At 60.3% G+C, this 21,182-nt stretch overlaps 1 protein-coding gene across 9 annotated transcripts in view; it reads left to right on the top strand.

Annotated features, from left to right (window-relative positions):
• Positions 1-20,538, top strand: part of IFT122 (intraflagellar transport 122) — a 68,750-nt gene extending 48,212 nt beyond the window's left edge. For 7 of the 9 annotated variants that reach the window (XM_086368626.1, XM_086368625.1, XM_086368632.1 and 4 more), the window contains 13 exons: positions 321-482; positions 4,666-4,832; positions 7,418-7,589; positions 8,916-9,018; positions 10,858-10,998; positions 11,959-12,053; positions 14,521-14,621; positions 16,506-16,671; positions 17,598-17,709; positions 18,182-18,307; positions 19,119-19,198; positions 19,447-19,611; positions 20,083-20,538. In XM_086368626.1, the coding sequence (XP_086224752.1) occupies positions 321-482; positions 4,666-4,832; positions 7,418-7,589; positions 8,916-9,018; positions 10,858-10,998; positions 11,959-12,053; positions 14,521-14,621; positions 16,506-16,671; positions 17,598-17,709; positions 18,182-18,307; positions 19,119-19,198; positions 19,447-19,611; positions 20,083-20,172 (1,680 nt within the window). In that variant the 3' untranslated portion in view covers positions 20,173-20,538. Of the gene's footprint in view, positions 1-320; positions 483-4,665; positions 4,833-7,417; positions 7,590-8,574; positions 9,019-10,857; positions 10,999-11,958; positions 12,054-14,520; positions 14,622-16,505; positions 16,672-17,597; positions 17,710-18,181; positions 18,308-19,118; positions 19,199-19,446; positions 19,612-20,082 lie in introns of all 9 variants that reach the window. The other 2 variants (XR_015151853.1, XR_015151852.1) reach the window with 1 other exon arrangement.
• The last annotated feature ends 644 nt before the right edge of the window (positions 20,539-21,182 follow it).

Raw genomic sequence — 21,182 nt, 5'->3', positions numbered from 1 at the left:
AGGAGTGGGCAGCACACCCCATCCTAACCATGCAGTCATTTCCTTGGAAGGATATGTAAGGAAGCCACTGTGAGGAATTTCCATTAAACAAGTTTGCGTCTCTTTTGATCTTCCCTCATCTGGGGGGAAAAAAAATCTGCTTTTGTTGTCAGGCATTCCCACCAGAAACCGAGGTGAGAGACACAGCAGCCCAGGAGCCAAGCGTAGGTTCCAGTAGGAAGGCCCAGGGGCTTAACTTGAAATAGCCACGGCGGACCTTTGTGAAGGGTGCTTCCTGCCACGGCTGCGGAGACCATTTCCTGTGCTTCTAATTTTTCCAGGAGCGGAAGAAGCGGGGAGAGACCAACAATGACCTGTTTCTGGCAGATGTGTTTTCCTACCAGGGGAAGTTCCACGAGGCCGCCAAACTGTACAAGAGGAGCGGGCACGAGAACCTCGCGCTCGACATGTACACGGAACTGCGCATGTTCGAGTACGCCAAGGTACCCGCCGCCGCCTCCGGGCTGCCTTCCCAGACGCCGCACGGACCGGACCGTGGCCCGCGGCCTCGGAAAGAGCATGGGCGGGTTGGTCAACAGGGGGACCGTCAGTGGCCACTGACCGGGCAGACCTGGCCCGCTGCCGACCTTTTAGGCTGACGTCACAAGGGGCAGAGCGTGGTGGTTCAGAGACAGTGGACGGTGCGTCCTAACCAGCGGAGTCCGCTTGGTAAGGGTTGGGGGTTCTGTCTCCCACCAGTTTCCTCCAGCCTCTGTCAGAAGTCGCTGAGCGTCCGTGTCCTCAGGCCCGAGCTGGCTCTGCTGTTGTCACGGGGGCCCGCGTGGTTCACTCCGGCCAAGGCCTCCTGAATGCCTGCTCCTCTTAGCGCTGGCCCTCGTGCAGGGCGTCAGAGGCCCCACGACGGAGGCCCTGCCCATGTGCGAGCCCACCGCCCCTGTTGCCCGTGTGGGGTGGAGGGCTGACATCCTCTTGCAGATGGAGGCCCTGATAAGCCGAGTCTCCAGGTCTGGGCCGTTAAAGGCACGCAAGGGTCTTCCTGGCTCCTCATGGCTTGTGTGAGAGCAGGTCCCCCCACGGCGCTCAGACCACCAGGACACCTGCAGGCGGGCCGAGCGCAGGTGAAGAGAGGGTGGGCGCCTAGAGCAGCCAGGTCTGCCTGCCACAGTTTGTTGTTCAGTCGCTCAGTCGTGTCCGACTCTTTGCGACCCCACGGACTTTGCAGCACGCCAGGCTTCCCTGTCCACCATCTCCCGGGGCTTGGTCACGTCCATTGAGTCGGTGATGCCATCCAACCGTCTCATCCTCTGTCGCCCCCTTCTCCTCCTGCCTTCTAGCATCAGGGTCTTTTCCAGAGTCAGCTTTTCGCATCAGGTGGCCAGTGTTGGAGCTTCAGCTTCAGCCCGAAGATACCCTTGTTACCCTGTCTCCCAGTAACCTCACGGCCTCCGAATGTTCAGTGAGTCATCAGCCACAAGCAGTTAGAGGCTGTTCGTGGTAATTATCTAGCAAGTTCAAGATGGAAAGCCCTCCCCATCGTCCCCCTGCGCTTCTGTTCCTGAGGACGGCTGCGCGCTGTCTTCAGCGCCTCTGTGAGGCCCTGGGCGAACGGCAGTACCTGGGTCGCTATGATGCAGGCCCGGACTTGCTGGTCCTTGGCACCTGGCCGAGCACGGGCCGCAGCCCGTCTCTTCCTTGGTGGTTCCTTTGTTCCGTCCCTCAGGTCTGGCTGCTTCAGCTGACCCCATTTTGCCCTCTTCAACTTTTGTACCCTCGCCTCCCACCAAACCCCAGCACACACGCGTGCGCGTGCACACACACACACACACACACGCTGTATAACAGCGTGATCACACTGAGAACACCTAACCCAGCGTGTCTCTTTCTGGGGATAATAACGTTTAAAGCAAGAATAAAACCTTGACCTAAAGGAGCGCATCCCTGAGGCCAGACTGGGCACTGGGACTGGCTAGTCATGGTGGTTCTTCTGGGCCAGCCGCCCCTTGGAACCTCTGAGAAGTCCCGTGGGCAGCTGCGGCATTGGAGACGGCGCCTTGCACTGCTGTCCAGGGAGCGGGCGTGAGGCCTGGCCTCCCTGTGGGTGACCTGGGGAAGGCACTTCACTTTACTCAGCCTCCAGCTCCTCTTCGGAGGGTGACCTCGCCCAGCTCAGCTCAGAAAGGTTGGGAGAACGAGCGAGGCCAGGCAGGACCACAGTGTGCTTGTCCTTCAGGGCTGCCCCCTGCCCACCCCACCCTGCCCCTGCACGGGAATACCCCCAATCACACTTCCAGTGGGCTTCGTGCGCCTAGAGGCAGCCATTTACACAGCCCATCTGGTCTGCCTCTCCACGAAGGTAAATACGCTGGGCGTTGTTTTTGGTCTCAGTCTTTGGTAAAATTCCAAGTAGGATCCCAGTAGGTTGGTTCCGTTTGGACCCCCCCCCCCCACCCACAGTCTGAGAGCATGTGTGCATACGCATTACGTCGGGGGGTGGGGGGGGACACACCCTCCCCACCCACAGTCTGAGAGCGTGCGTGCATACGAGTTACGGCGGGTGGGGGGGGGGGGACACAGTGCTTATTAACGTGGCATGTTTTTGTTTACTTGAGAATTGCTTCCCAAGATTCAATCTGGTTTTCAGAAAATTTTTAAATTACATTCCCACGTACAAATAAATTGTATGCTTTCCGGGTAAGTGACATGTTTATCTGGTGATAAAGGGGATTATAGTGCTCTTAACTCTCATGTGGTATGTCCTGATCAGAATCAGCGCTCGCGAGGGCACTGTTTAGTCTCGCTCGTCACTCAGCACGGCCTCTTTCTGTCCACTCCAGGACAACGCCTTTGCCACAGCCCCAGATAACATGTAAGTCAGCACCGTGGAACCAAAGAACCTTTGGAAAGCCATCTTGTTAGAGGAAGCATTAGACTCAACTTCAGTTAGGTCAGAGCTTCTGGAGCCGGGCTGCGGGCTGGGGCAGGCTCCTTCACGAAGCCTGTGCGTTGTGCCCCTGGCTGGTCTAGTCGACCAGCCAAGCTCCTGGCTCGCCCTTGGCCTCTGACCCTTCTCACCACAGTTATACCGCAGTCCATGAGCACTCACTCTGAAGGACATTTGTGTTCTCTCAGGATGCCTGTTTTCTCCAGCAACTCACCTCTTTTAACCAATCCGGTCAGCAGAGCTTCTGGCTTTGCTTTGGCATAAAGGGTCGGCACTGTAGCTACCGAGAGTAAAGGCCGTGTCCTTAAGGGCCCAAGCCAGGCGTCTCCGGCCCCGGCGGCCGTCCTAGCCCCCTCCCCACGTGAGCTGCAGTGACCTGTCTTTCATTGGCGCCTCAGCGTCAGGGTCGTGATGCTCCGTCCTCCCCTTAAAGAATCGCTCGCCTTCGGCCCATCTAATGTGTTATTTTAGAGGCTACCCAATTACGCTGAAAGCAAATGGAAAAAGAAAAGAGAACGCTAATTGTTCGAGTGGGTTTTCAGCATACATTGACTGCACTTTCCTGACAAGTGAGTGCTAATCAGGGGAGAGGCGTGCTTTCTCAGGCTTTGTGAGCTCTGCACGGCACAGACTCCGCAGGGCACTCTATTCCCGAGACAAACTGCTGCTGAGGAGGCACATGGGGCTGTGCTCTTAAGCTCTCGCAATTTCTCTTTGTGAAAAGCCCCACCTTTAAAATTGTCAGCACCAAAGCTGCCTCAACTCTGGCGGCCCCCATGCACATACTTTGGGTAACCGTATCTTGAGAAGAGGTGCTCTTCTGAAGCTGTTTCTCGTGAATCCTCAGGCCAAACCCAGGGAAGCTGGGCATGGCCCCTCTGGCCCACTGTGGTGGAAGGAACACAGGCTCTGGAGCCCCCCAGGTCCACCAGCCTCTCTCTCCTTCACGGGGTCTCTGCAAGCCCCTTCCCTCTGCCTCAGATCCCCATGGCCTCCTGTTGTCCCCAGCCCCGCAGACCCAAACTCAGCCCTGGTTTCCGAGCATCCGGTTGAGAAGTGGTTCACCAGAATCCCTTGTGCTCCTTACCAGGCAAACAGCCAGGGCAGAGCCGAGGGGATCGTGCCCCGAGTTCAGGCGGCAGAAGGTGAACAGAGTCAGGAAACAGACATCCTGCAGTGCGGTGGCAGCTGCGGGGCCCTCCGGGAACTCTGGAAGCCATCCCGTCTGAGTTCAGGGGACCCCCAGCCTCACTCTGAGGTGTGATGGGGTGGGGAGGGGGTCATCCTTACTCTGAGTAAAGGTGCCACTAGGTCTGTGTATCCGAAATTGTGTAAAGTCACACACGCATCAGGCTCTGCGTGAAGAAGAAGCAAACAAAGCGCCTTGACCATGAGCCTCCCGAGCCGCGGAGCTTGTGCACAGCACTCCCGCGAGTCCGGAACACGTTGTTCAGCTGGAGGACACGTGGCCGTTGGCGGGACGGGCAGGAAGTGTTGAGGGCCACTGTCCTTGACACTGCCCCGGCCCTGCCCCAGAGCACCTGTGGGGCGTCTCCTGGGCCTGCTCCCCCTCATCCTCCCACCCCCACCCCCGTCGGCTCCATGCCTGCATCCTGGCCACCCCCAAGCAGGCCCATCCTCACTGCAGCCTCCGGCAGGTCTGACATCATGCTGGCAGCAGGAAGTTCTAATCCTGAGTGTTTTTGTTTGTTGTGCTTCCTCAGGATTTCCTTGGATCTGAAGACCCCAAAGAAACAAAGATGCTAATCACCAAACAGGCTGACTGGGCTCGAAACATCAACGAGCCCAAAGCTGCCGTGGAGATGTACATCTCGGCGGGCGAGCACTGCAAGGCCATCGAGATCAGCGGGGAACACGGCTGGGTTGACATGTAGGTTTCCAGTCTCGGCCCTGAGAGGCACGTGGGCGGCGGCGTGTCACGTCCTGTCAGCGCTCGGATGTGACTGACAAGGGAAAACAGTGTTTCTCGAAGTATCTGGTCACAGGCGACGGTGACTCGGTTTGGAAGAGATACAGACACAGCAGTCATTGCCTCTAAGCTGATCAGCAAGGCCCTGGGGAAGGGGTGGTGGAGGGTGAGGGGGGAGCCACCCAGGCTTCAGGGCCGCCGTTCCCTGAGCCCTGCCTGAGCCGGCACTGCGGCTCCTTGCGGCATGTGATTCCCCCAACACCCTCAGCGTCAGTGTCTCCACGCCCCCTTCAGATGAGGAAACCGGGGTTCGGGGACCAAGTGATCACACAAGGCCGGCCGGCCAGGCAGTCATGGAGCAGTGCCTGTAGCCTGTGTGATGTCCGCGCTGAAAAGAACAGGAGCGGTGCCAAGTGCCTCGGAGAAGGAGACACGCATTCTCCCGGGGGAGCCGGGGGTGGTCTTCGCCTGAAGGGCCTTTGACGACTTTCAAGTGGTGGAGGCGCAGGAAGGGAAGGGCGCGCAGGGGGAGGAACGGCACAGAGAGCACAACTGGGCCGCCTCAGGATGACGGTGCAAGAGAGGGACGGGAGGATGCTGGCAGCGGCAGGGCATCCGGGCTGGTCTCACAGGGAGGGCCTCGGGGGCCAACTGAGGTGTTTAGACCTGTCAGTTGGTGGGGAGGACCCCGGGTCGGGGCCGTGCTCCCGCTGCAGGTGTAGGATGGAGGGAAAACTGGAGGAAGGGAGACCAGGTGTCCAGTTCGGGGGGCCGGTGGGGCTGTGTGGCGGCGGAGGGAACAAGAGAGACGTGGGAGAGCTGAACCGCAGGACCTGAGGCCGTGGCGTCAGGGCGGGGCTGACTGGGGAGCTGGAGTAGGACTCTGAGCTCTGGCGGGGCGTCGGCGATGCCGCTGACATAGGCAGAGAACCGATGCTCGGGGGCTTCAGGTGGAGCTGCCGAATGGAGGATGGGCTCAGTCTCAGGACCCTTTTTGGGTGGGGCAGCCTCTCCCCTCCCACTGTCAGGAGTGGGCTTCGTGCTAACACGTGTGTGTGTGTCTGTGCACACGTACACGGTGCAGGCTGCAGCTCACAGAGGAAAAGCGGTGCGGGAGCGGCTCCTGAGGTTGGCTCGGCCTGTGCCTTGAAGGTTGTTGGTTGCCCTGGAAACCACTCTGTGGTCCGTGGGCCACAGTGGCCCGGGACTCAGGAGGGAGAGGGGCTGGTCGACGACTAAGTCATGTGGTTGGTGTGGTCCCTCACAGAGGGCCCTCCCACACCGCCCCATCGTCTTCTTGTCCCAGAATAGCATTTCTTGAAGATAGAGGTGCAGAGTTCGCCTATCCCCCGCCCCAACCAGGTTTTTCTTTTCACGAAAAGAGGTGGGACAGGAGAGAGCCAGGCAGGTTTAGGGTCCCTACTTACTCTAGTTTTTCACGTCACTGTCGTTTGCAGCCGATACGTATCGCGTTACCCCAGGGATGCTCACCTCGTTCAGAAGAGAGACATCAAGCACACTCGGTCCTTTCTCCCGGGACTTAGGCTTCACGGGTGGGGCGGGGGCGGGGGCTCCCAAGGGGTTGCCTGCGCCACCTTTCCCTAAAATGCGTCCTCTCTCTGCTGAGAAGTGGTATTTTTAGAGCCATTATTCTTCTCAGTATGGATTGACAAGCCTCCCTGAGCTTGCCGATTTCTGAGATGTCTCTGTTAACAGCTGCTTCCCCGTCCTTTCTCACAAAGAGCGAGCTGGGTAGATAGAACCCCTCTCCCCTGGGAGAGCCACTTTGGCTCCAAACCCCGGCCTCTCTGGAGGGAAGAAGCACTTTCCACGCAGCCCCATGTGCCCACGAGCCGTGGCGGGGCTGGGTGAACCAGTGGTCCCGTGGCACCCCCTGCCCCTGCCCTGGCCCATTCAGCACCGTGGCCAGGAGAAGAGGCACAGATCCCTGCAGGCTCTCCTCCCAGAGCTCAGAGCATTAGCGCACTGACCCTTCCTCCAGCAGTCTATCCCCAAAGGCTGCTCCCACCCCCGCCCCTGCTCGCCTGTGAGAATTCCTCTAATGGTGCTGGAGAGGGCACTCGGCCACTTCCCGGCTGCAGAGGCGTGGTCGGGTGGCTCCACCTTCCATGCTGGCCTCTGGTGTCCTCCTCTGTGAAGTGGGAATAACAGTACCACCCCCCAAGGGCAGAGACGATCCAGTGAGATCACACATGGGAAAGCTCACGGCACTGAACTGACGCGTGTAGGTGAGCGGCAGACGTTGGCTGCTGCCCCCAGAGCTTGCTGGACAGGGTCGTAACTCAAAGGAAAGGCACATGAAGTGGGGGACAGAGTGTCCTTCACCAGGCGGCCTTTCTGGGTGAAGTCCCTCAGTAACCTCACATCACACGCCGGGGCCGAGGCACCATACTGAGCCTGGGCTGGGTCGGGGGGTGGTCCGTCAGCATGATGAGCCGCCCTCAGAGAGACCCAGACGCCATGGGGCTTCCCCCACCGGCCGCCTCCCCAGAGCCCACCTCCTCCCCGTGCTCTCGCCACTCCAGGCTCATCGACATTGCCCGCAAGCTGGACAAGGCCGAGCGGGAGCCGCTGCTGATGTGCGCCCACTTCTTCAAGAAGCTGGATAACCCTGGCTATGCCGCTGAGACCTACCTGAAGATTGGTGACCTCAAGTCCTTGGTTCAGCTGCACGTGGAGACCCAGCGCTGGGATGAGGTGAGCACCGGGGCCCTCCCTGAGCCCTGGGACACGGGGACTGGGGGGTGGGTTCACACAGAGTGCAGCTGACCTCGACGTGAGCGCTGGCCTGAAGGTCAGGAGACCCGCCCGTGAGTTCTCTGAGCCCCGAGTGTTCTGGAGGGCCTCTCCGCACTTGCTTTCTGCCTTCGCTCATTCCTTCATTCAGGAAACCCTCACGGCCTGCTGGCTCTGTGATGGGCGTGAGGGATGCCAGAGTTAACATGACAGCCCCCACTGCCTGCCGTTGGTCCTGGCTGACGCGTCGCCGACACGGAGGCCACGCCTCTGTGACATTTAAACCCTGCTCGGTGGCATTTTTCCGCCAAATTGTGGCAGAAGACGCCAGCCACACTTTCCAGGTGCAGGCTGCCAGAGCCATTATGGGGCCCTCGCCCTCTCCCGCGACTCCTCTGTCCCAAGGGCTGGTAAGAATTAGCCAGGCGAGCAGGAGAGATGGCTGCAGGGGGCTGGTGGAGCCAGTGCTGTGCTCCCCCTCTGTGGCTTGACTCCCACCCTCCGGCTCCCTGGCTCCCTGTGCCCTGGATTGAAATCCATCTTCAGGGGGCTCAGACCTGTGCCCACCTGCTGTGGTCTGGTCTGCAGGGCCGTTGCGAGGCCTTTGCCGGTAAGAGCCATCTGACCCTTGTCTCCCCTCTCAGTGGCACCGTTTGCTGAGGTGACAAGGTCACTGATGAAAGAGGGTGGGGCCAAAGCCAGAGGCAATCATGGCATCACAAGAGGTGTTTATCAGCTTTCCCAAGCAGCAGAAATGAGTGCATCAGGCAGGCTTTCTCCCCGTCACCACATACTGGCCCCCGTGACTCATTTCCGGTTCTCCTGGCCCGACAGGTGGTTCTGGGGCTCAGACGAAGCAGACAGCGGGTGCCACGCAGCACCACATCCAGTCATCTCTGACAGCTAATAAGCAGCAGCGATGATAATGTCAATTCTGTTTCCTTAGGTGTCGCCTGCAATTAAAAGAAATCTGTTTGCTGCGCTACGGGAGCCCACGCAAAGCCTCAAAATAAAGTGTTTCCGATTCTGTGCCGCTTCTGTGGTCCAGAAACAGATTGTGTTGTCACTGAATCCGGTCGCTTGCATGTTGCTGTTAATTGCCTTTTGTTTTCAAAGAGCTGATTTGTTTTTGCGTTTCTGGGGGTGGTGGTTGGGGGGAGGCACTCCCCCCTTCTGAGTTGTCAGGCCGGCAAAATATGACATCCCTAATGGATTCAGCCAAGTGCCGTGCTTTCACGGGGGCGGCGGGGCCCGGGTTCTGAAGCCTGCGTTCGCTCCTTCCCCTAGGCCTTCGCCTTGGGTGAGAAGCACCCCGAGTTTAAGGATGACATCTACGTGCCCTATGCTCAGTGGCTCGCAGAGAATGATCGTTTTGAGGAAGCCCAGAAAGGTAGGCCCCACAGCCTGGCACCGTGCAGAAGGGGCGGGAGAGAGCGCTGGCCACGCCCACGGCCGGGAGCCGCCCAGCCCTCCCACCGCGGCGCTGAGTGACAGCTCCCTCCCGCGGGTGGTGGGCCGGGTGGTGGAGACCGTGGGGCCGTGGGAAGGAGACGGGCTTCAAGTGGGATGCTCTTGGGCCCACCACTCACGGTCGAGCCCCAGGACCTCCGGCAGGTCCCGTCGCCTCTCTGAGCAAAGTGCTCCGGTGTGTTATCCTCACAGCGGCCCTGTGATGTAGGTACCATTTTATAGATGAGAAGATTGAGGTTGGAGGAGGTAGAGGATTTGTCTGAAGTCCTACAGCAAGGAGGTGGCACAGAGGGAGTTTGAGGAGGGGCGCGATGGGGCAAGGATGGAACAAGAGACCTCCCATACGTGGGTGAGGCCACTTTTCCTCACCCAGAAGAGAAACTTGGGCTCTGTCTCTGGCTCAGGGAAACCGGGTGTCCTCTGCTCCTCAGCGCACCCGCTGGGAAAACAGCCGCACACAGGAGCGAAAGGACGTCTAGAGCTTTAACTGGGAACAGTTTCAAATGTGACGGCCTTCTCTGCGCCAGGCACTGATTGGGCACCTAACCGCACAAGCCTGCATCTTGCCTGCAGCCCTGCAGAGACGCAGAGGCTGATGGTGCCCTGCAAAGTCCCAAAGCCACAAACGGGAGAGCCGGCTTTGGACCAGGGTCTCCCTGTCTGGGAGCCTGCTTCTCCCGACTCGGGTTTGCAGCCTCTCTGGGCAGGGCTCCGACTGGGCGTGTCATCTTCCATAGCACCCCGTTTGCACTTCTCTGTGGGAGCAGTGGCCGCCTCTGCACCCGTTTCGGGGTGTCTCCCTGTGGAGCTCCTCAGCCGAAAGGCCCTGTGGCAGGACGGCGTGTTCTCCACGGCTTCAGCACTTCCAGAGCACCCAGGTGCTGAAGTATGTGCATGTTTGGGCAAAACACGTCAACCTACCCATCTGTCTGCGTCTACCCATCCAAGAATCCATCGCCATAGTAACTTGGTGCTCAGACAAGAGACTGGAACAAAAGCCAGAACTTTTCCTTCCCTATCGTGGGGGGCTTGGATCATCCGGGCACCCACGTGTGGGCAAGTGTCACAGCTAGGAGGGCCTCCCCAGGTGCCCCCAACACCCTGAGGCTCTGGCCACATAGTTGGGAGTCTAGAAATTTCTGTGAAGTGGATGGAAGAATGGTTGAGAAATTTTTTGCTGGTCTTTACAAGTGTTTGGTTGCTAGAACCAAGCCAGATTTTCCAAGGTGGTCATCCAAAAGCCCTCAGTTGAAGACTGACCATGCACTTCGTCGGGCTCGGTTCTGTGGCCTTGGGGGTGCCAGCTTACCTCCACCTCGTGAGCCCATGTCACAAAGTCTGTGTAGGTCTGTAGTGACGATGCAGTGAGGGAACTGGCAACAAAAGCCCCAAGCCTGTCACCCTGTCACCTGGGGAGTGGCTAAGCTTTGTCTTGGGGTGGGGCGGGGCACGCGGCAGGCGGTGCTTCCGCCCTCAGACTTTGCCCCGCAGCGTGGCCCTCAGCCTTCCCTGTCTCCCATGTCTTCCCAAAGTGGGTTGCCTTTTCCCAGCCCCCCAAAGGAGTATATATCTCACTGTACTTTTTCAGGATGTAGCCTTGGTTATTTATAGCCTTCGGCCTGAAAGGCGCATCCCGGCAACGTGGGGCTGCAGCTGCTCTGATGAGTGTGCTACTTCTGCAGCAACCCCCAACCCCCCATGAACCCCACAGAACCCCCCCCAACTCCCCTGCACGGGGCGTGCTCTTGTGCCCCCGCAGCGTTCCACAAGGCCGGGCGGCAGGGCGAGGCGGTCCGGGTGCTGGAGCAGCTCACGCACAATGCCGTGGTCGAGAGCAGGTTTAGTGACGCCGCCTATTATTACTGGATGCTGTCCATGCAGTGCCTCGATATAGCTCAAGGTAAGCAGGCATCAGCCGGGCCCCTTGTTTTCCCCGGCCCCGCTCTGGCACCAAGATAAACATCAGAAGAGCTGGGAGGCTTTAATTAAAGCCCTGGGCTTGTTTATTGGGTGTATTGTCCATAGCCCTGTCTTGCAGCAGCGTAATCTCGCGTGGCATCTCTTCCCAGTTTGCCCCTCAGCTTCAGGATGGTATGAGGGCCATGCCGGGGTTACAGTTGGGAGGTCTGGGCCTGCGTTGCTAGTTCAGAAGATGTCTCTCCCCGACTACCTGGGAGCCCGTAACTGGAGCCAGCTGAGCACTGGCTTAAAAAAAAATTGAATTAAATGAAAAGGTGAAGAAGAGATCACGTTTTAGGTGCACACTCCGGATTCTCACTCGTCGCAGGCGGGATAGCGGATAGTTTTGGTGTTGATTTCCTTCACGAGACTTCCCGTGATGCGCCGCGGGCCTTCTGGAAGCGGACAGGGCAGGGAGATGCTGTCCCCCTGGCCAAGGCCCGCCTGCGGGCGATGAGGGACACTGGCATGGGAGCTGCCAGGGGACTCGTGGCGAGGCAGTCCCTCCCCAGCGCTGCCCGCCGTCTGTGGAGCAGGGGCGACCCGCTGTGCTTCCCACATGACTGCCCGGAGCCACGGGTAGAGTTAGAAAACTGTCAAGCCCTGGTGTGACGGGGGCAGTTTCTGTTCTGGCCAGGGGTGTGGGCTTTGAGGAGGAAGGATGGGGAGGGAAAGGTGTGAGGTGAGCGTGAACACTCCTGACGTGCGCCCACCCTCCCTGCCAGGGGGCCCTGGCCCGTCTGGGTGCTGGTGATCAGCCTCTCCCCACGCCAGCCCTGCCCCAGGGACTCTGCTGCCTCGGGACAGCAGAGCGCCTTCCCCATTGTCCTGGCTTGGGGTGGGGGGCCCGGTGTCAGGGGAACCGGCCCAGGCTGACACGCCCTCTCCCTGCTCCCCACAGATCCTGCCCAGAAGGAAGTGATGCTCAGCAAGTTCCACCACTTCCAGCACCTGGCCGAGCTGTACCACGGCTACCACGTCATCCACCGATACGTGGTAAGGTGGGCCGGGGCACTGCCTGCCAGGCGGGGGGGCCTGGGCACGTCTCACAGAGCAGCAGACCTCTGGGTGGAGCAGAAACCCACCCACAGGGTGTGACGGCCCGTGGAGAAGTCTGGTCTCCCCGGGAGACAGGTTGGAACTTTGATTTTCCTTGATTGTTGGCTTGTTTGACGTGCAGCGTGTGGGCTTCAGAATCAGCCAGCCAGAGCTGGAGGGGCCTTCTGGTCACTTGCTTCAGGTTCGGATGACTCAGGCGGACTCTGGCTTCGCCACTCAGAGGGCTGTCTCTCTAAATGACCGGTGGGGGATGTTCCAGGGGCCCCTGTCTTCTAGTCAGTTGAAGGTCCAGCGCTAACCAAAGGCCCAAGGCCTCTCCCTGGCCCTGCCACTGACCATCTGTGTGACCTTGAGCAATTCACTTCCCCTTTCTGACCCTCAGTTTCCTTCTTTATAAAGGAGAGTGTTGGCTTGATCTCCAGAGACCCAAATAGCTCTTAATAGTTACTCCCGAATCCTTTGTTTAAGCTGTTTTAAATCTGCCTCCTGATGGTGGGGTACAGGTGACAGATTGTCCTCAGCTTCCTTGCTTGCTTATCCTCAGTTACTCAGCAGTGTGAGGGTACCCCGTGCTGATAAGTCAGAGGGCAGTAACACTAGACGACCCTTACTGAGTGCTTACTGCATACCAGGCAGTGTGCCGAGGGCTTCGTTGTATCAGCCTTTCAACTATGCTGTGAGGTACATACTGCCATCCCATTTTACAGATGAGGAAACTGAGGCGCTGGACAGAGAGATCACACAGCTAGTAAGTAGGAGAGCCAGGACTTGAACCCAGACAGCAGCCTGACTTGGAGCCTGTGTACTTAGCAGCCCCCGCCCCCACCCCCATCCGCGGAGTTAAAGAGGACGGGCCGCTAGCCTCAGGCACCAGCTCTGCGTGTGACCTTGGGCAGGTCGTTTACTCCCCTCTGTGCTTCAGCTCCCACCTCTGAAAGCCGAGGGTCGTAACAGTGCCTACCTGATGGTGAGGATCCAGTGAGTTGACACTTGGGGGCACTTGGAAGGGGGACCCTGGGTGAGCGTCGGCTCTTGCCGCTGCCCCGTGCGGAGGCCTCACGCCAGCCTTCCATCAGCCTAGAAACAAGCAGTTGCATTTTAGTTCCTTCACAGGACGTGCTTAGAGGACTAAAAAGACTTCCTGGAGGAGGTGGCCCCCAAGCCAGGAGGTGGGAGATGAGTAGGACAGGGGCAGGTGACGAGGGGGCGGAGGAAGGCCGCTCCTGGCAGAGGCCCCAGCGTGAGTGCAGGCCCGGAGCGGCCGGTGTCTCGGGGTTTGGTGTCCGGCCGGGCAGAGCAGCTCTGGTTTGGAGGTGGTGGTGCCTTTCCCAGGGGAGCCACCTCTCTCCTCTCCCTGGGACACTTCTGAGCTCCCACACCTCGTGTGGTAAAACCAGAGGCAGGCCTCTCCCTGGCTCTCACCCAGGAGAGGATGCAGGCTCAAGTTTTCTTGGAGCTGACAGGCTGTAGAAATTTAAGTGAGAACTAAGGAGCGAAGGCTGGGCTCTGGACCAGAGAAGTGGCGTAAAGCGAGTCCTCATGGATCGAGACCAATTAGGGCCCGAGTCCTGGTGGCTCAGCGCTGAGTATGGCCCAGCAGGGCCCTTGAGGAAATGTCAGTTTATTACCACTGAGTGCTCACTGCCAGGGGAAGCTGGCCTGCTTTCATCTTGTGCATCTTGAGCAGCGTGCCAGCGTCCTTCAAAACAGGGATCTCTTAACCTCTTATAGACCCCTCCCGGTGGAGCGTCCCCTGCAGGCTGTGTGTGGAGCTTCTGGCGGCCTCTCGGTGCAGAAGACCTGTGCATTCAACTCATGGGTGTTGAGCGCCTGTCTGATGGAAGGGTCTGTGCCGGGCGCGGGGGCAGAGACATGCAGCAGGGACCCCAGTGCCTGGCACGTATGTGGGCATTACCATCAGGCTGCTGCTGGACGGCAGAGAGGAGGCCTGCTCTCTCAGGCTACAAAGGGTTAAGTGCCTCCGTTTAAGGAGATGCTTGTATGGAGGTCACGTCTCAAATTGCCTAAAGGTCTCCCCTTTTAGAGCTAATTGACAACAACTTGAGCTCAGGGAGAAAGAATCATTAGCCACCCCAGAGGCAATGAGCTTCAGAGAAACACTTTCAGTGAGTTTGAACCCCTGCCCCATGCAGGTGTCGTGGGCAGACGGTGTCTGGGGCGTCGGTTTTGCCCTTACTACCAGGAGGGTGAAGGTGCTTCCCTCGCCGGGCTGGGCTGGGGACCACACAAGTGTGGCCGCAGGCACCCGGCACACTCACGGCAGGTGCTCCCTGGGCGATCGTTCTTCTGTTGAAGTCACTCCGAGTGCCCGGCGTCTGCCTCTCACCCGGCCCAGCAGCGGCTCGGCTGAGAGATTCAGTTCTGTGTGCTTTCCTCACGGCAGGAGGAGCCATTCAGCTTCCACCTTCCCGAGACGCTCTTCAACATCTCCAGGTTCCTGCTGCACAGCCTGACCAAGGACACCCCCCTGGGCATCTCCAAAGTGTATCCTTCGCTCACAGCCCTCTGTCCCGCCCCTCCTGTCTGATGGCCCCAGGAGTTCTTCCAGAGCACTCTGCTGGCAGAGGCTGCCCTCTCTCTCCAGCAGCCCTTGGGGACGGACGGAGGGAGAGAGCTCGCCGTGCTGCTGCTAAAGGCGAGGCTCAGCCAGGGAGGCTCAGGCCAACGCCAGGGGAGGGGTAGTTTTCAGGGCTCTTTGGGCCTGGCAGAGGGTCTCTGGCCAACACACTGTGCGGGCCTTCCATAACCCCCAGAGGAGCGTGCGACTGGAACGTAGGAAGCGCCGGGCCTCTGAGCTGGGGGCCTGGGGGCGGGCAGAGCTTTGTTCAGCCCAGGTGGATGAGCACCTGCTGCGTCCCCAGCGCACAGCCGGTAGCAGGTGACAAGCTACCGTCAGTCAGGGGAGACGACGAGTGTCAGGGCCTTGTTCATTGGGACGGCTGCAGTGTACAAGGGTGAAGGCTGGGGTCAAAGTCAGGGAAGGCTGCCTGGAGGAGGCGACATCTGTCCCGTAGGCCGAGGTAACCAGGGGAGGCCTGAGTAGATGTTCCAGGGGAACACCCAGTGCACAGAAGGGGCTGGAGGGAATTGAGGTGAGGGAAGGGAGGAGCTGAAGCCCCCTGCCTGGGAGCCGGGCTCAGGGGGCAGCAGCCTCACGGCCTGCCCAGGAGCCGGCCTGTCCTCCTCTGGCTGCTGGTGAGGGCCACGGAGGAGCCTGAGGGCGTGTGGTGCCAGAGACTACGAGGAAATAATCCCCAATCCTGAAGGTCCTGAACGGGACAGAAGTCACAAGAAGCCCCTGTCCCCTTCTGAAGGAGGGGACGTCACTATCTCTCGGCCTCTGCCAAGCCTCCGCCCTGCCTTCCCGTGAATCACAGACCCTCCAAGGGAAGGGCTCAGAGCTGCCAGTTGGTGAGAACCAGCCTCTCTGAAGGGGTCAGGCCCATCCTTTACATTTTGGGGGAAGCTGCCCCCATCATGGGGCCTCGGACCCTGCACACAGCCCCTGCAGCAAGTTCTGTTCAGGTCGGCAGAGTCTGACTGAACCCTGCCCTGAGCTTCACCCTCACGTCCACTGGGGACGTGGAAACAGCTCTTGACATGGCCCCTGACTCCGGGGAGGACAGGGGAGACGCAGGCAAGGAAACTCGTCTCCATATGATGACTGTGGAAGGGGCCGCGGGGTTGGGGTGGGCAGTAGGCAGCAGGAACGTCGGGGAAGGATGGCTTGGAGGAGGGACATGGGCCTCGCTTAGCTGAGGCTTGGCAGGGGGCAGTGGGGAAGGGCATTCAGGGTCAGGGTGAGGGGAGGAAGGGCAGACCGGGCTTGGGCACAGCCAGCATTTGAGGTGACCTGAGGTGGAGCACGAAAGCCCATCAGCCCCAGACTAGGAGCTCAGAGAAGGGCCCCAGAGCCGGGGAGGTGAGCCTGGAGCTTGCCGTGGCCTCGGTGAAGCACAGGCAGAAGAGTTCTGCACTGGGGATCAGGCTCCTCCTGGTGGGGCTGGAGCGGGTGGCACTAGGTGCCAGGCAATCTAGGGGCTAGCTGGCAGGCTGGCTGAGGCAGGGAGAACTGTTTTGGCCCAGCCAGGGTCCAAGATGAGCCATCAGCAGGCCCAGAAAACCTAAGCAAGGTTGAAATATTAATGCAGACGACGCTGTCTGTATCTCTGGAAAAATCTCTGGGTCTTGATATCCGAGAAATTCACTTACCTCCCACAGATGAGCAAAGCAGTCCTCAGGCTCCTTCCCATGCCCTCCTGGCACGCGCACAAGCTGCATTCCAGCTCGGGGCTCGCTCCAGAGGTGGGCAGTGCTAGCACTCGGGCCTGCTGTGGCCTCTGTCGTCCTTAACCTCGTCATCGGCAGGAACACACTCTTCACCCTGGCCAAACAGAGCAAGGCCCTGGGCGCCTACAAGCTGGCCCGGCACGCCTACGACAAGCTGCAGGGCCTGCAGATCCCCGCCCGTTTCCAGAAGTCCATCGAACTGGGCAGCCTGACTATCCGCTCCAAGCCCTTCCATGACAGTGAGGTGAGGGCCCTGGCCCCTCGGGCAGGAGGCCTGTCCTGACACCTCTGTGCCCGGCCTGCGTTCAACTGAAAGATGGCTGCCATGCTCCTGGGGCTCAGCACCCCCTCCCCTGTCTGAGCCCTGTTGTGCCAGCTCTTTCTGCCCTTCCCTGTCTGCCTCCTCTGTTTATCACAGCCCCCGGACCCCCACAGCCCTGCCCACTTGCTTCCCAGCCGTCCTGGGGCTCCAGGTCTGCTCTGCCCAGGCCCAGGGCCCAGTGTCTCTGCCTGGGCCTCATCCTAGGAGCCCCTGGTCTAGTCCCCGCTTCTGGAGGCAGGTTATCACTCACCTTCAGATCCACGCCGAGTGTCTGCAGCTCCGTCTGTGCCCCAACCTGTCTTCCCCCAGCCCAACCAGCCACCGTCTCCTCCACAGTCGCCTCCTTCAAGCTCAGAGCAGAGACTTGGCATCAGACAGATCTAAGTTCAGATCCCAGCTGCCCCATTTCCCAGTTGTGTCTCAGTCTTCCTGAGCCTGTCTGCACGTCTGTCACACGGGGATGTGTGTAACAGCGTTCCTGCAGGAGGCTGTGAGGAGGAATGAGGCTGAAGTGGGTCACGTGCTTGGCACAACCCGTGGAGCACAGTGGCTGGCTGGGCAGTGGTGGCTGTGGCCAGTGTCATTCCTGCCGGAAGAGCCGCAACTGCTGAGCCCCGCCTGGGAAGGGGGTGTCCTGGGCAGCAGGCCCCAGGAGCCGGGCCTCTGCAGTCTCTGTGGGCCCTTACTTACCCTGCTTCATCCCTGTGCAGAGCCCCTGCCCCACCCACCCAGGTGGCCTCTCCTCTCGGCCACCAGGCCCCAGGAGGCTGGAGCCAGAGCCCAGGCAAGGAGACGGGGCTGCGCCTGCACCCCCGCAGGGCCCTCAGCGGCCGCGCTCTATTCTGCAGGAGCTGGTGCCCTTGTGCTACCGCTGCTCCACCAACAACCCGCTGCTCAACAACCTGGGCAACGTCTGCATCAACTGCCGCCAGCCCTTCGTCTTCTCCGCCTCTTCCTACGGTGAGCGCGGCGGGCAGGCGGGGCGGCTGGCCTGCGGATGGCGCGGCCTGTGTCCTCATTTGGACAAAGTGGGGACAGTGAGACCCCCACCCCTACCCCCCTGACACATAGGGTCACTCAGGGTTCCCAGAGGCAGGGCCAGTGCTGCCCAGACCCCTCAGAGCCCAGAGTGCTGCTCTGTCTGACGAAATTCCCTGGGCAGAGGGGCCCTTGATCCGGGCTGCTGACGTGGCTCTCAAGGCCCAGCTCCTTCCACATGGATGGGGATTAGAGGCCCCTTTCCAGGAGCCAGGAAGAGGCCTCTCTTCCCCTGCAGAGGAGCCCCTTGCCCACATACGCCTGCTTCCCCATGCCACCCTGCCAGCTTTCAGCGAGACCTGTACTGGGTGGGAAGGAGCTCTGGGATCCCCCTCCTTGCCCCCCAGCGCTGCCTCTGAGAGCCTCCCAGCCCCTCCCTTGCCTGTGTCTGCAGAGGTGCTGCACCTGGTTGAATTCTACCTGGAGGAGGGGATCACAGACGAAGAAGCCGTCTCCCTCATTGACCTGGAGGCACCAAGACTCAAGCGGGAGAACAAGTGGCAAGAGATCACGAGCAACAGTATCCTGGGTGCTGGCCGGACCCGTGTGTGTGTCCACTGGGCACCGGCCTGGAGGCAGGGGGACCTTGGGGGCCCGCTGGGCCAGGCGAGGTGAGGGCGGGCCACTCTGCGCACTGGAGAGGCCCCCACGGCAGCAGGCTTGGGGCCAGAGCCAGGCGGGGCGCCGGCCCAGGGTGCAGAGCTGCCACAGGGGCAGGGAGGACAGGAGGTAGGAACTGCGTCCATGCGCCCGCGCCCGCCCATGAGGCTGGGGTGTGGCTGCTGTGGGGCACGGCCCACGCTGACTTGGCACCTGCAGCCTCCCTTCCCCAGGGGACGGGTCTGGCTGAGGGGGTGGCTCCCTGGGCACCTCCAGTCCCGACTGGCTGGCCCCGGGATCCCCAGGGGCGCCCACCCTGCTCTGCGAGGAGGGTCTGTGAGGCTGCCCAGCAGCTGTGGGGAGACCCTCCAGGAGCCGCCAGCTGTGCTAGGGGCTGTGGCTTCCCGCCTGGCCTGTCGTACCTGCTCCGGCCCCGCAGCCCGCAGCCCTTGGCTCCCACACTCTCAGCGGCCTTCGTGGGCCGGGTCCTGGGGGGCCACGGTGGAAGCCTTCAGAGCCCCTTGCCGCCTCCCCCCTGCGTGCTGGGCTCCGTGTGAGCAGGCCTCTCCTCCGTGGGGAAAGCTGCTTGCGCGCCTTGCTGTGCTTCCCTGAGCCATTGGGAGGGTCCCACACAGGCCCAAAGGGAGCCCCCCACCCTGTGAGCCTCAACGTGTCGGGTGGAGGGGGGCTCTCCCTCGGCCTCAGGCCCCGTCCTTGACCAGCGCCCCCAGATGCCCAGACCCTGAGGCTGGATGAGAGCATGGACTCCGTGGGGGACGACGACCCCTTCACAGCCAAGCTGAGCTTCGAGGTGCGGGCATCCCTGAGTGGCGGGCTGCTGAGACCCCCCCCCCACCCCCTGGCTCAGGTCCCTTTCCTCTGCACACTCCTCCCTGGGGCCCCCGGGGGAGGGAGGTGGGCTCCTGGTCACAGAGATGGCCAGCTGGGTTCTCCTGAGGGACTGAACCGGCAGAGGAGGGCTCGGGGGTCCTCTGTGGGGTCGCGAGTCCCCCCGCCGGCTGAGCAAGGTCCCATCCGCTCTCCCCACCCGGCCTGCAGCAAGGCGGCTCGGAGTTCGTGCCCGTGGTGGTGAGCCGCTCCGTGCTGCGCTCCATGAGCCGGCGGGACGTCCTCATCAAGCGCTGGCCGCAGCCCCTGCGGTGGCAGTACTTCCGCTCGCTGCTGCCCGACGCCTCCATCACCATGTGCCCCTCCTGCTTCCAGGTACCGGCCCGCGCGCGTGGTCCCCGGGTCCTTCCCTCCAGCTGCTGCTGCGCTTCCCGGATGGTCCCCTTAGGGAGGCCAGGCATCGGGGGAGCACACGTGTCCCTCAGCGGCCAAGGCCAGGGCCCCTGGGCTGGAGGAGAGGCTTGGCTGTCCTTAGTCGCCTCCGCAGCCTCCCGTGCATCCCTGGACCATCTGCTGGGGATTTGCCCCCTGACCTTGTGCTCCTTGTACCTGCCCTTCATCCAGGAGGGCTGGCCAGTGGGATGCACCTTTGAACTGCATTTCGGGTAGAAGGGGCCTCAGACCTTCCCCAGCTCCCTGCTGGTCCTCAGACAAGGGTAGCTGGGACTTGGTGCTTCTGGCCCCGACTCACTGCCAAGCCGCCTGCCCTTAGCAGGGCAGTGGTCCCCGCCCGGCTCGGGGCTGCTGAGCACCCAGGGTTGCGGGGTCACGGCCGTCTCTCCCCAGATGTTCCACTCGGAGGACTACGAGCTGCTGCTGCTTCAGCACACCTGCTGCCCCTACTGCCGGCGGCGCATGGATGACCCCAGCCCCTGACCGGCCCCCTGAGGACCACTGCCCCACCCGGCCGCTGCCCGTCCACGGGGCCATCGAAGGAAGAGTTAAACTGTCAGACTGTGTCTTCTGCCCCACCAAGTGTGTATCTCAGGGAGGGGCCTTGTGTAACCACGAAACTCCTATTTATGGCATTTCGTGTCTTGTGAATAGCACCAGGAGATGGAGGAGAGAATGAACATATATTTTCTAAGAGAGAGAGAGAAAAAAAAATCTGTTCCTTTCAGAACGGCTCCCGAGTTGTTCGCGGCAGTCTGCCGGAGAACACGGATCTGTCAGACCATTCACATGTACACTTTGCGAACAGATTGCTTCAATAATTACAAATAAAAGGGCTACTTATTTTCATCAGTGTCTGCATTTTAGCAAATCTTCATATTGTCTGCAACTTAATTTCCTTATGCAAAAGTGCACCTGTTTTTTTTCTAATTTGATCCGAGAGGAACATTACATTTGTGTGCTCTTAAAATTTAATCTAATTGAAATGGCAATATGGGAATGGTAGGGGAACAGGTTTTGTTTTTTTTTAAATATATTTATTTATTTATTTATTTATTTTGGTGGAACGGGGCTCCATCTCAAGGAGAAGATAAGATTCCTGGCTCTAAAGAAGGTGGCTAACAGGGCTGCTCCCGGGGCCTGCGAAGTCCACCCTCTACTTCCCAACTGGGACCAGGCCCCCCATCCTCCCCAGCTGCCCCCGGGTCCTCCACGTGGCCTGAGCTTGCCCCTTCCTGCAGCACCTGGAGCAGGTGGGTTCCGCTTGAGGTTCCAGGAAAGGCTGGTCCCCTGAGCATCAGCAAGCGTCCGATTTGGCAACTTGAGGGTAGATGGGAAGCTGAGGAGGTGAGCTGACATTTATTGGGGACCTTTTTCTGTGCCAACCGTGCTTCATATGCTGGCTCAGTTCTCACTCAGCTCTGTGAAAGAGGGCGGGTGACTTCCCATTCTGCAGCCCCGGGGGCAGGCGGAGGTGCTGAGGTCTGTCCTTC

This window comes from Bos grunniens, chromosome 22 (assembly GCF_055505025.1).
Source record: "Bos grunniens cultivar Pamir isolate PY7600 chromosome 22, Bosgru_T2T1.0, whole genome shotgun sequence".
In the NCBI taxonomy this organism is placed as follows: Eukaryota; Metazoa; Chordata; class Mammalia; order Artiodactyla; family Bovidae; genus Bos; species Bos grunniens.
Note: the sequence above shows the minus strand (reverse complement) of the source record. Positions and strands in the feature narration are given on the sequence as shown.